This window comes from Trichoderma atroviride, chromosome 4 (genome assembly GCF_020647795.1).
Source record: "Trichoderma atroviride chromosome 4, complete sequence".
Taxonomy (NCBI): Eukaryota; Fungi; Ascomycota; class Sordariomycetes; order Hypocreales; family Hypocreaceae; genus Trichoderma; species Trichoderma atroviride.
Genome location: NC_089403.1, coordinates 4,806,151 through 4,818,223, shown reverse-complemented (window position 1 = coordinate 4,818,223; position 12,073 = coordinate 4,806,151). Strand labels below are relative to the sequence as shown.

Here is a 12,073-nt window from a genome sequence, read left to right as displayed (position 1 = left end):
GGTCAAGGATATCTCCCTTCCCTGTTCCATAGCCTCCCTTATGCATTATCAACTACAGTACATGCACCTAGGTGTGGCAATACAGCCCCTGTCACACGTGCAATCGTGATCGCCTACACGGCTCTCGACCATATAATATGCCTCGGTTTGGCATAGCCAATAGAATGTACTTGTACACGCACTCCATGTAACATCAACGATACATATTGCGATTGCTCTGCATAGATACCCCGTCAGTGCCTTACATGCAGCCCTGTAGATACCCAGCAGAGGGCTCGTATCGCACGTAGCGCTGGGGAGGACATGAAGCACCTCAGCCTCGTACACGTACGACACCTACCTACTCTGATAGGCAATTGAAGGTCACAGTGCGTCGAAGGAATGGCAGTGTCGCATCCAGGGCACATCTATGATGTAGTATTGAAGGAATGCCCCGTCCCCATGTGCGTTTGGCAATGGCACAGGAACTGCCGCATCTGGAGATACCAGACCTCCGAGCCGTATCGCCAGTGAATCCTGTTTTTTTATCTCCGCGTGGCCTCTGGATCGCGACAGCCGTGAATATATGTAGATAGGTCTATCTCGGCTGCCTGTTCCCGCAGGATCCCAAAGAGCCGCAGTCTAACAGACCACATCACTCGCCCACCGCTTACAAACATGGCTCCCAGCAACATCGCCGCTTGGCAAACCGCTCCCAAGGCACCCAAGTTCGAGGTCAAGGAGGCCCCGTACACAGCTCCTGCTGCCTCTGAGATTGTCATCAAGAATGGAGCTGTTGCCATCAACATTGTGGACTGGGCTCTCCAGGCCATGGGCCCGGATCTCTTCAACTGGATCACCTACCCCCAGGTCCTGGGCAACGACATGGCCGGTGAGGTTGTCGAGGTAGGCCCTGGCGTGACCAGGTTCAAGCCCGGCGACCGCGTTGTTGCCCATGCCATCAATCTGATGAACAACAAGCCCTCCGAGGGCGCCTTTCAACTGTACTCCGTCGTCCCGGACTTCATGGCGGCCCCGATTCCTGACTCCATCTCCTACGAGGCTGCCAGCGTGCTGCCCCTGGGCATCTCCACCGCTGCCTGCGGTCTCTACCAGAAAGACCACCTTGCCCTGGGGCTGCCCTCTGAGCCTGCGGCCTCCTCCACTGGCAAGACCCTGCTTGTCTGGGGCGGTGCTTCAAGCGTCGCCTGCATGGCTGTGCAGCTCGCCCGGGCTTCCGGCTACGATGTCATTGCCGTGGCATCCTCCAAGAACTTTGATCTGCTCAAGAAACTCGGCGCCAGCCAGGTCTTTGACTATCACGACGCAGACATCGTCCCTCAACTCATCGCGGCCTTTAGCGGCAAGACGTCTGCTGGCGCCCTCTCTGTTGCCAACGGCTCCCTGGCCCAGACTGCTGAAGTCATCTCAAAGGTCTCGGGCAGCAAATTTGTCTCCGCGGCCAACCCAATCACAGAGACTCTTCCCGCAGGAATTGAGTCCAAGTTCATCTTTGGTGGTGATCTGCGAAACAACGAAGTTGGCCCTGCCATATACGCCCAGTTCTTAGGCAAGGCATTGGCTGCAGGGACGTTTGTGTGCCAACCCGAGGCGTATGTTGTGGGCAAGGGACTGGAGGCTATTCAAGAAGCCTGTGACCTTGCTAAAGCAGGTAACTCTGCGCGCAAGCTTGTCGTGTCGCTCTGAGTACTGGCTCTAGCAAAATTTAAATAGTTTTTGGAATTTGATCTTGGCTACAATCTTGGTATCAACCTTCACTATGACTTGAAAGTACATGAATAGAGTGACGCAGAGTGCATGTTGAAGTAAACAGTAGCTGCATGTATCTAATTTGGTCCAAAATGTCTGAATTTTGCCTAGCTCATATAAGTGAGAAAAAGGGTAATACTATTATAGCACCGGTAAGAGTTGGCATAGTAATCCGCGCTGCTTTAAAGACTGCCTTTATTCTCTGGCTTTTCGTCACGGCTCCCAGGTCAATCTTCGTGGCCTTCATCCAACAGCGCTATTCCACCACTCAGCTTGTTTCTCGAACCTCAATCAAACAACATGTTCCCGTCTTGGACTGAAGTCTCTCCCGGCCTGTGGCGGAAGGAACTAGAAGGAGCTGAGAAGGTCTACCGCGACATGTCGTTGGCCTTTCAGGCGTCCGGAAGGGAGCAATGGCGTCTTTATTGTCAATGCGAGGTCCGCTTAGGCGAGGGCTTCGAAGCCTTTGATTTGGCAACAGCGCTCGAAACGTCTTGGAAACGGCTGAGATTTGAGTTTCCCGCCCTCAGCGTGGTCCCAGATGGCTCTGGCAAGGTTTATACGACTCCGCGGAGCGTGCAAGACGTCGAAGACTGGGCGAGCAAGACGTTCATCGTCGAACATGATCAGAGCCCGGAAAGCATTATTCGAGCTGCGGCCGGCCCATATGACTTGCCGAGGCTATACTATTTCCCCAAGTCTTGCCATGTGCTGTTCTTGTCCTCTCACTGGCGCATCGACGGCCTCGGGACCTGCATGCTACTCGACCGGCTCTTCGAAATCGTCGCCATGTACCAACCCTCACATATCGACTCATCATTCGACTGGGAGAACGAGTGGAAGAACCTGTCCCCCAGTCTGGAAGACGCTTGTGGGTCACTTGAACCCGCCCAATGCTCTCCAGACATGGATCGTTACGTTCGTGACGCCATGGAGACTCACCATCGTGTCGCTGTGCAGGGTATCGGCCTCCCCTACAAGGGATCCGCGGAAACCGCACCAATGGACTCCTGCAGGCAGGCTCTCGCCCTTTCTCAGGCATCAACAGGAGCCCTTGTCGCCGCCTGTAAAGCCCGTGGCATCAGCGTCACGGCTGCTCTTCATGCTGCGCTTTCTGAGACGGCGTTTGCTCTGGCTCTTCCAGAAGACGCAAGCAAGGATTATTCTACTGTTCTATCTGCAAACCTCCGCGACTACTTGCCCCAGCCCTACAACGGGAGGACACACGCTTGTGCAACTTACGTTACTGGCCTCACTCCTGTGGTACTCAGGGAGAGCAGTTTCATGGATAGGGCTTCAGAATTGACGCACTACTACAAGAATTGGTACAGCGACATGTTGGTGAAGACGCTTAGGCTGAGGTACTTGTACCATGGGCAGAAACTGTTCGCAAAAGGCCCGGCCGTGACGAATACCCGGCTACCAAGTGGCATAACGCTGAGCAGCTTGGGTGTCATTGATAAGCACCTGCGAGGAAAGTATTCCGGTCCCAACGGGGATGTGGCGATTCATGTAGATGGGTTTCAATTTGGAGTCAGCCTTGTGACTCGCCAAATGCTCCTGTATCCATGGACCTTCAAAGGACAACTCTCTTTGTCGATCAACTACAACCAGGCCTACCACGAGGGGGAGAGAGCTTTAGAAGTTTTGCGCAAGATTGTCGCTGTTCTCGAAGAAAACTTGGGTTTGCAATTGGACGTTGTATTTCTCCCGTAGGCAATATCTGGTAATTGCCTATTGCGGCGTTTCTTGGCAATTCGCGTCCATAGCTAGGTACATGTGCATGTTCCCACTTCAATGTAACCGGTGCCCAAAACACACGCCCTCCGTGTGCATGTATCAGATAGCCTTAGTCGGCCCAATAAAAATAAGGTTGAAGCAGTTGTAGTATTCGGTTGGTCGGTCTCATTTCTTGGGTCTAGATTACATGTAGACGCCTTAAAAGGGACACCCTGGCTTACAGAGTTTCAAAAGTTTTAACTCGCCGTTATCTACAGTTGGAAGGAGTTAGTTTGCCTAGGTATGTAACCTAAGTTGTAGAGAATACTTTCTTATGTAGATTAATGTGTTATTTATTTCATATATATACTGGTAGAAGAGCACTGTGTCATACTACAATCGCTTGGAAACACACCCTCTAATCGAAATTCGAGTTTATTCCTGTTCCGTCTCTTGTTATCAGCTTTCTAACCCTGCACCAATTATCAAGCCATGGCTTGGGCGGCAACTTCCGCATACCACTTCCAACGGCGGGCTGGAGAGAATGAGCTGATGATTAAGTTGATGGGCGATACTGGAAAGGCTTTGGGGAGGGAACACTGGTCTGTAACCTCTCAGGCCTCCTTCAAATTGTTAGGGTCCCTGCAAGAGGCGGATATTGCTACGATACTTAGGGAGGCATGGATGGCTTTCCGATTCCAACATCCCGGGATAGCTACCGTCTTCAATGGCGAGCTGCTCGAATATGTTGTTCCAGACAGGCCAGCCCTTGAGAAGTGGGCTGGTGAAACGTTTGTGCTTGTCAAGGACGATGGCAAAACCACCGCAGGGGATGTCATCGCCAGGCTTTCTCCAACTCCACAGGCAACTCTGCATTACCTTGAAGGCCACGACACCGTCATCTTACACACGGCTCACTGGCGCACTGATGGCTACGGTGCTCTGCAGCTCCTCAACGATTTCCTGCAATTGGCTGCCATAGGCGATGGCACTAAGGACCCTGGCAATCTGGCATGGGGGGACGAAGTCTCCAGGCTGCCCGTGAGCGTTGAAGAGGCACTCCTGGTCCCTCCCTCTCCAGCGCCCGCAGCGGTTGTGGCGGAAGCCGCGCGATGTTTTGCCACCACGGCACTGGCTGTAGGCGCCGTCGGACTGTCGTATCTTGGCGATGCAGCCACCAAGGCCCGGGGGACGCGAGGTGAGACGATTCGCCTATCGCGAACGGAGACGGAAGCCATCATCTTCGGGTGCAAAGCCCAGGGTCTTGGCTTTGAGGCGGCACTTCATGCATCTATAGCGGTAGTTGCCTTTGAAGCAGCGTCATCCGGAGACAATCAAGTTGGAGGAGAAACTGACTGCCGGCGCTACACAAGTACTATCAGGAGGAGTTTGCGAGAAGCGGTGTCAGAGGTGAGCGGCACCCCGGCGTCTTATGCAGCGCTCTACACGTCTGGGTGGTTTGTTGCTGTGGAGGAGGGGCGGCCGTGGGGCGAGTATGCGGCCCTGTTTGAGAAGGAATACGCTTCATCGCTGTCGAGGGAATTCCTCCTTGCTCGCAGGGCGTATGCCAATCTCGTGCTGGAGCGCCTGCGGAATCCACCTCAGCCTTCATCCACAACTAGTGCTGCCGCGCAGAGTGGAGGATTGCCTAGCGGCATCGATATCTCCAGCGTTGGAGATGCAACGGTCTTGGTGGACCCGATCCACCAAGACCCCGGTCCGGAACCAGAGAAGCAGGGATATGAGGATGACATCGCGAATACACGTGGGCTGGAAGTGCTTCGTGTCAGCGTTGGTGTAGAGACCTTGACACGCCATACGTACTGCTTCGTGTGGATGTTCAGGGGCCAGTTGCAGCTGAATCTTGTCTATAATGAGGCTTTTTACGAGTCACATACGATACAGGGGCTTCTCACGCAGATCAAGCAAGTCCTTATAGATCAGTTTTCCCAGAAGATGGAATAAATATCAGCCGAGATACTAGTATAAGGAACTGCCTATTCAAGATCTCACAAACATGTGTTAGTCGTGATGAAACAAGCTAAACTGTAAAGGTATTACATCACAGTTCCTACAGTAATTACTATTTGTAGTAAGTGCATCATAATACTATCTTTGGTAGTCCATGGGATTAGTCCATGGGATCTTGGGTCTAGCTACATGAGCTGCAGTATGTATGTATATAGCGAGGTTACACTGTGTTTTCAGAGACAGAGTCAGGACTAGCATAATAAAGAGCCATTAAACTAAACCAGCAATGTAAGAGGCGGAATGTAAGGGTTATAGCTTAAAGACACTCTTTCCCCCCTGAGATCATTAAGGCTGTTGACCCTACTCAGTCAGTCTGACCAGTAATAACTTCCTACTTCTTAATACGTCAACTACAAATTTCGCTTGCTCTACTTGTTTGCTCTGCCCTCGATACGCAAACAAAATGCCACCGCCTAGAGGCACACCAGGAAACATTCTGGAAGGTCCCGGTATGTCATTTAGTGCCTAAAAAGCTATCAGAGTTTCCACAATACTTGTAGACGTTGGAACATGTAGTAATTGATGCCGTGGGTAATGTGGTATTCTCTAACTTGATACGGAATTTTTGTAGGTGACTACGATGTGACCGGCACTGTTCATTGCGACTCCTATGAGAGCATCAACCCTTCTAATTTCGACTTTGCTGGCAAAGCCGTGTTTGTGTCTGGCGGATCTCGTGGTTTGGGCAAAGCCATAGTGTTGGGGTTCGCTGCGGCAGGCGCCTCGTTCATCTTTGCTGCTGCCCGGGGGGGACATGACGGTGCTGGCTGATGAAGTGCTGGCAACAGCCCTTGCCCACGGACGCCCGGCCCCCCATTTCCAGGCACTTCATCTGGATGTCAGAGACGAGACCACTGTGGTGGCTGCAGCAGAAGTTATTAGGAAGCAGGTTGGCCGCCTCGATGTGGTCATCAACAACGCGGGCGTGCTAGGCAACTTTGGTAAGATTGCGGATTCTAACCCACAGCAGTGGTGGAATGTCTTGGAAGTTAATCTGCGCGGTCCCTACCTTGTGGCACGAGCAATGTTGCCACTGCTCCTCGAGGCAGATCATTCCTACATGATCAATGTTGCCAGCGTTGGGGCTCATTTGGTCAACCCTATGCTCAGCGCATATCAGACATCGAAGTTGGGATTAGTCCGCCTATCACAATTGCTAAACAGAGAGTACTCAGAAAGTGGTGTGACGGTATTTTCTATACACCCCGGAAACGTTCCAACCGAGATTATGGGACCGGGAGAGCTAGACGACTTCCATAAATCCAGTAAGTGGTCCCTGCTTATGTTGTGCCTTGCGTACACTTTCGCCCCGCAGATTGACTCCACGGCAATCAGCACATGGTTTTTTTCTCTATAGAGAGACGAAGACTTCTTCTCGACATCAAATATGATGCATTGGCTGACAGACGTTGTTTCATCTCCTTAGTTTACACTGACAGCCCCAATCTGAGCGCTCATTCGCTTGTCTATCTTACCGCGGAGCATCGCCCTTGGCTCGGTGGACGCTACATTAATTGCACTTGGGATTTGCCAGAGCTGATGGCAAAGAAGGATGACATTGTGGATGGGGATAAACTAAAGATCAAGTTCGATTTTTAATTAGCCGAAAAGCGAAGTACTTATGCAACAACAATTATTTACCACACTGCCTAAATGTGAGATGAACTAAGGACCTGACATGACTTGCTTTGCAAACTGTTTAGCTTTCTCGAAAGTGAAAAAGTACTTGGCATGTTGGACTGCCTAATCGGGCAATGGGCCCAATTAGGCAAGCCTTAATTACTATGCAGCTGATCACACCACATGTCAAAGTCGCGACATCTTTCTTCATCAAACTAGGCTTGAATTAATGAGAATTTATAAAGATTGCGTTCAATTTGCTATTTGTACATGTGTTATTATTCTTATCTATTTATCTATTTTATGACCTGCGTTTTTACAAATTGGCAGATACCCCCAGACATAAGCACTAGACGCAATTCCACGTATCTTATAAAAAGTCGTATTCTCCAATAGCACCACTTTCTGCGGCTATTCGGTACATCTCGGTGACAACTTTCTGAACATCAGCTGTTTTGATCGGCATCCTATGAGGCCCTCCCCACTCGACGACGGTTGCGCTCTCTTCCGAGCAAAAGTGCTCCAGCAGATCCTGGTGCAACAGCAGCCCCGGGTCACTCAGGCCATGGACATGTATTGTGGGCAGCCGCAGCAGATGGTCGTCGTCATCAACCATGGAGAGCTTATTCGCAACACTCGGATCCCAGAAGCCTTCACTGGGGCTGACGGCGGCATGGCTATCCTTGCTGGCGGCGCGTCCCAGATCCTTAGCGGGGGGACGCCACGCTGAACTGCTTATTTGAACCGCATCTGCCAGGTACCCTCCCACCAACTGCAGGCTATTGTCCAAGGCAACCAGGGGCGCTCGGCCGGCGAACAGGACGGCAAAACGGAACGTGGAGATTCTGGAATGCCGGCTGAAGGTGGCTCGAGCTTGCTGCCGGAGGAGCAGGCTGGCGGCCATCTTGGCCCCCTGGCTGAAGCCGAGCAGGCCGACCCACTGGCCCGTGGCGCCAAGGGCATCGTCGCCGATCATTGCGTCGGCAAGGCTAGCGTCGACGGCTTCGACAATGTCTACGCTGTCTAGGCCGGGGGCATCGTCGTCTTGGAGGCGTAGCCAGCTCTTGAAGGGACCCCATGTGCCGTAGACGGAGACAACATCGGGTCCCGGCCGAGACGGGAACGGCGCCTCCGCGAAGACGAGTCTGAAGGTCGAAGACAGAGCTGCTCGCAACACGCGGCACTGAGCTGCGAATATGCGTGCGTTGGTGCCGCCGCCGTGGAGGCACAGGATTCTGGGTAGGTCTAGGCTAGCTGTGGCTTCATTGTCGGCGGATGAGGCGGTGATGAGAGCCGGGTATGGTGATGAGGACGGCATCTTTCTAAATATGGATGGTGGCTGTTGTCCTCAGTCTACTATTTTTTTTCTCAGATAAACTCTTGCTTGGATCAATACGCCAAGGTACCATTGCGGTGAGGCACTTCTCAAGTCAATTCATATAGAAACCCGTGAAACAGCACAGCCGCCCAAAATGACAATCTCGGAATACTTTCAAAGATTAATTCGCGATAAGACCAAGGGAGGGGACCTGGCCTCCTACCCAACATGATTAGCCTATCTGACTCAAAGTCAGCTTACATTCCACAAGCCTCTGGGGAAAAACGCAATACGCCAGGTTTACTGTCAGTATCTCGCTTTTCAGTCCTGAAACTTGGTGTTTGGGAAGCTCTCTTGGAGGCTTATCATCGAACGCTAGGCCGCACTGGTAAAGCGACGCCCCTGGCTCGGTTCGAAAGGAACTGGATGCAGGATAAAATTATTACTGAAAGCGGTATCCGGCTGATCTGGAAATTCTAGGGGAATCTACAATGCTTGCTTTTCGTTTGATAACCTGATTCGAGCGCTACAGGATTGTCATCTTATCTCCCCGGTAGTCAGTTATGTACCCTGGTAGCCCGGCATCACATTCTGATCTAAACTAATCCTCTTCCTTCGGGATAATTATCCAGGATTCCAATCCTTCCGCTTCAGGGCGCTTTTCATGCAATCCTTTCGGGTGTTATCATACCCTGGACGCGGATAAACGATATATCATCGTAGTCTTGTTGCCAGGTTGCAAAGCTCGTATGTGATCTCCCCATACGTGTCATATTTCCCGACGCAAAATAAGCACCGGTGTTGGTAAAATGACGCAGATAGAGTTTCACAGGCACTTCGTATCTTCCCACATGCACTACAATCTTTGAAAGCTTATCGTTTGGATAGATTTGGGGATCCAATCTGTGGGTGAATGGGCCTTTGTTCATACTGATAGCTACCACGTAGATATAGATAGTGGCCATGAAAGTGGTGGGAGAACAAAAAGATCTCATCTTAGATAGCGAAGATTGCGGCTCTACTTGATTTATGTTTTAGGCATGAATTATATCAATAAGGATTGGGCACTCATGTAGCCGAGTTGTTGTTAAAAGAACTTTATAATTAATTACTCTATATGTGCTAGATATTGAAGTATGGATGCATACTTTTTCAGGTGTAACAGATAAGTATTCATATAGTAATAAATCTCTATATCCATATTGTAAGTTTTCAAGCCTCACCCTCTGCAGTGCGCGCTGTCTCAGATGAGGTAGTCACATTGGAGATTCTTGAATCTGCATCAGGTGCCGTCTCAGATGATGCAGCGACATTCGAAGTTCGCAGAGCCTGTAGAGCAGCCTCCGCCTGTGCTGCGTATCGACACCTGGCTCTAATAGCTTCGCCGTATCTATAAAATATATATGGAAATGGGACACAAGCAACAGCCATGAAACCAGGTACCGAGGAAGCCCAGTGAATGCCCAAGTTCGCATACATCTTAGTGGTGAATAAAGGGAAAACGACTGCAAAGATGCCGCGTAGCACAGCGCCTCCCGCCAAGACAGAAGCCGCGTAGATAGTATAAGCATCGACCAGATAATTCGTGATCCCCATGAACACACAAACCAGGCCGAATCCAAAAGGAGCTCCCGCAGCAATGCTGGCTATCCAGTGGACAGATGGAGAGTTGGTCCAGGCGAACCAAAACAATCCGATGGGGATGAAAATGCAACCTATCAGGCATGGCGGCAAGCGAGCCTCTGGTGGCGTCATCGTCCCATTACTTTGATGCTTTTTTGCGAAGACCACGTATCGTTTATTAAGCACGAAGGAGAAGGCCAGGGCGGATAGATTTCCGATAAGGATGCCAATGAACGGGAGGCCAGAGATCCCTTGGGGCCAACGGCGATCCTGAGCATAGACGATGGGATACGCAGCGAAAAGGAGGTACAATGTTCCAAAAACAATGGCCAAGTAGACAGACAGGAGCAGGACGATTGGCTCTGTAAGTAAAGCCCATGGCTTGCTGAAGACGCTCCACAAATGAGGTAAAAGTCTCTTCTGCGCAGACTTGGAATCGAAGGGGGACATGTAAACTTTCCCGGTGAACTTGGAAAGCTTCGATGCTCGGCGCCGTAGAAGTACAGGTGAATATGTCTCCTTGAAAGAATAGTTAGCACATGTAATAGCCACCGGAGGTAGTATAGATGTTGTCCATCTTGAAGCTGACTTACCGGGACAAAAAGGGTTCCAGCGATCCAAGTACATCCTGTCATAATGGCCAATAACCCCATCAACCACCGCCAGCCAGCTCCAGCCCCGACAAAACCGCCAATGATGGGCCCGAGAACAGGCCCGAGGAAGGGGGCAACAGAGAAAACAGTCAGAGCCAGGCCACGTTCTTCGGCTTCAAACATGTCGGTGACGGCACCCCCAGAATTGGTGATTGGAGATGATCCAAACAGGCCAGCAAAGAAGCGCAATACCAAGATGGTTGTGAGGTTCTGCGACGCAGCTACGCCAACGTTGAAGGCCGTAGCCATGAAGTATGTAGCCACAAAGACATTTCTGCGCCCATAGTGTTCTATTGAGCAAAGGATGTCAGCAAAGCAACGGCCGTGTAGAACTACATGGAGGGAGGGAGGGAGGCGGTGATGTCTTCAAGTTTTGTTCTTGTTTAAAGGCTGCGTTTACGTACCGGATAAAGGTGCCCAGAGAAAGGGCCCAACAGCAAACCCAAGTACGAAGAATCCAACGCCCAAGCTGTTGAGTGCAGAGCTCCCGCCATATTCAGCCTCTATTTCGGCGATTCCCCCTGTGTAGGCACTAGAGAGAAAGGAAACACAAAGGAAGGAAAAGGCTAGAATCTGTGTCAACGACCACTTGACAACAAGTGAGTAGTTCTTCGGGTCGAGCACATCATTCTCCAGCCAGCGCACAATGTATGGGTCATCGTCGGTGCCGGAGCCATTGTAGTGGTGTTCAACAACCTCCTTGGTTAGAATTGAGTCAGAGAAGACAATTTTCAGCCAAGAAGGGCGGACGGATGCCTTGATGCTGCCTCCTTCTTTGTCGTCACTAGGAGTAGCCATATGCACCATTACTGACGCATTGGTGCTGCTCCCTTTTCTGTCGTCGCTGGAAGAAGCCATAGGCATCAACCTTTGGGCAAGGTCGCAGAATGGTTGTGTATGTTGGCTTCAAACCTGAGACGCCACTTGACCGTGGTCGCTGAGGCTATTTTGCCTCGCTTGTTTATCACTCCGTACTGTGTACTTAGTTGGAGTGATTTAATCTGGAAATATATTGCTTATTCTTGCTGGGTCAGTCAAAGTGACAAGGTAGATAGGAGAAATGCGGCTAGTAGTAAAGAAGGGAAAGAGGACAGCCAGAGTACGAACAAGTTTCAGGCCATTAGGTAAGACTATGCCAGGAGGAAATGCGATTACGAATCAGGTTACATTACGGCCTTGCAGGGACATTACTCTTGTTGGAGGGTGTGTGGTTGGCCTCTTTGTGGACTTCGTATCATACCTATCAAATTTGGCCGCGGATACATGTATCGAAGGGACAAAATGTGGTAGAAAAGCTGCCGTGTTCCCGGGACTGTGGGTCCAGCTGCAGATCCGTCAGGCACAATCATGTTAGTATTCA

General features: G+C 50.9%; 6 protein-coding genes across 6 annotated transcripts; 4 read left to right on the top strand and 2 right to left on the bottom strand.

The window, feature by feature from the left end:
• Nucleotides 1-657: 657 nt before the first annotated feature.
• TrAtP1_008988 (putative secondary metabolism biosynthetic enzyme) lies at nucleotides 658-1,686 on the top strand (the record flags this gene model as incomplete). The annotated part of the gene is made up of 1 exon (XM_014087157.1): nucleotides 658-1,686. One exon carries the CDS (start codon nucleotides 658-660, stop codon nucleotides 1,684-1,686), a length of 1,029 nt encoding a protein of 342 aa, XP_013942632.1.
• Nucleotides 1,687-2,049: 363 nt separating this feature from the next.
• Nucleotides 2,050-3,465, top strand: TrAtP1_008987 (uncharacterized protein; the record flags this gene model as incomplete). Its single annotated transcript, XM_066114117.1, has 1 exon — nucleotides 2,050-3,465. The coding sequence occupies one exon, from the start codon at nucleotides 2,050-2,052 to the stop codon at nucleotides 3,463-3,465; it is 1,416 nt and encodes a 471-aa protein (XP_065970210.1).
• Nucleotides 3,466-3,901: 436 nt separating this feature from the next.
• Nucleotides 3,902-5,433, top strand: TrAtP1_008986 (uncharacterized protein; the record flags this gene model as incomplete). Its single annotated transcript, XM_014087155.2, has 1 exon — nucleotides 3,902-5,433. Exon 1 carries the CDS (start codon nucleotides 3,961-3,963, stop codon nucleotides 5,431-5,433), a length of 1,473 nt encoding a protein of 490 aa, XP_013942630.1. The 5' UTR covers nucleotides 3,902-3,960.
• Nucleotides 5,434-6,119: 686 nt separating this feature from the next.
• On the top strand, nucleotides 6,120-7,098 carry TrAtP1_008985 (uncharacterized protein; the record flags this gene model as incomplete). The annotated part of the gene is made up of 2 exons (XM_014086425.2): nucleotides 6,120-6,764; nucleotides 6,926-7,098. The coding sequence occupies exons 1-2, from the start codon at nucleotides 6,254-6,256 to the stop codon at nucleotides 7,096-7,098; spliced, it is 684 nt and encodes a 227-aa protein (XP_013941900.2). The 5' UTR covers nucleotides 6,120-6,253.
• Nucleotides 7,099-7,364: 266 nt separating this feature from the next.
• TrAtP1_008984 (uncharacterized protein) lies at nucleotides 7,365-9,451 on the bottom strand. Its single transcript, XM_066114116.1, has one exon. It carries the CDS (start codon nucleotides 8,435-8,437, stop codon nucleotides 7,490-7,492), a length of 948 nt encoding a protein of 315 aa, XP_065970209.1. The 5' UTR covers nucleotides 8,438-9,451; the 3' UTR covers nucleotides 7,365-7,489.
• Nucleotides 9,452-9,649: 198 nt separating this feature from the next.
• On the bottom strand, nucleotides 9,650-11,520 carry TrAtP1_008983 (uncharacterized protein; the record flags this gene model as incomplete). Its single annotated transcript, XM_066114115.1, has 3 exons — nucleotides 9,650-10,579; nucleotides 10,654-11,003; nucleotides 11,118-11,520. 3 exons carry the CDS (start codon nucleotides 11,518-11,520, stop codon nucleotides 9,650-9,652), a joined length of 1,683 nt encoding a protein of 560 aa, XP_065970208.1.
• Between the last annotated feature and the right edge of the window lie 553 nt (nucleotides 11,521-12,073).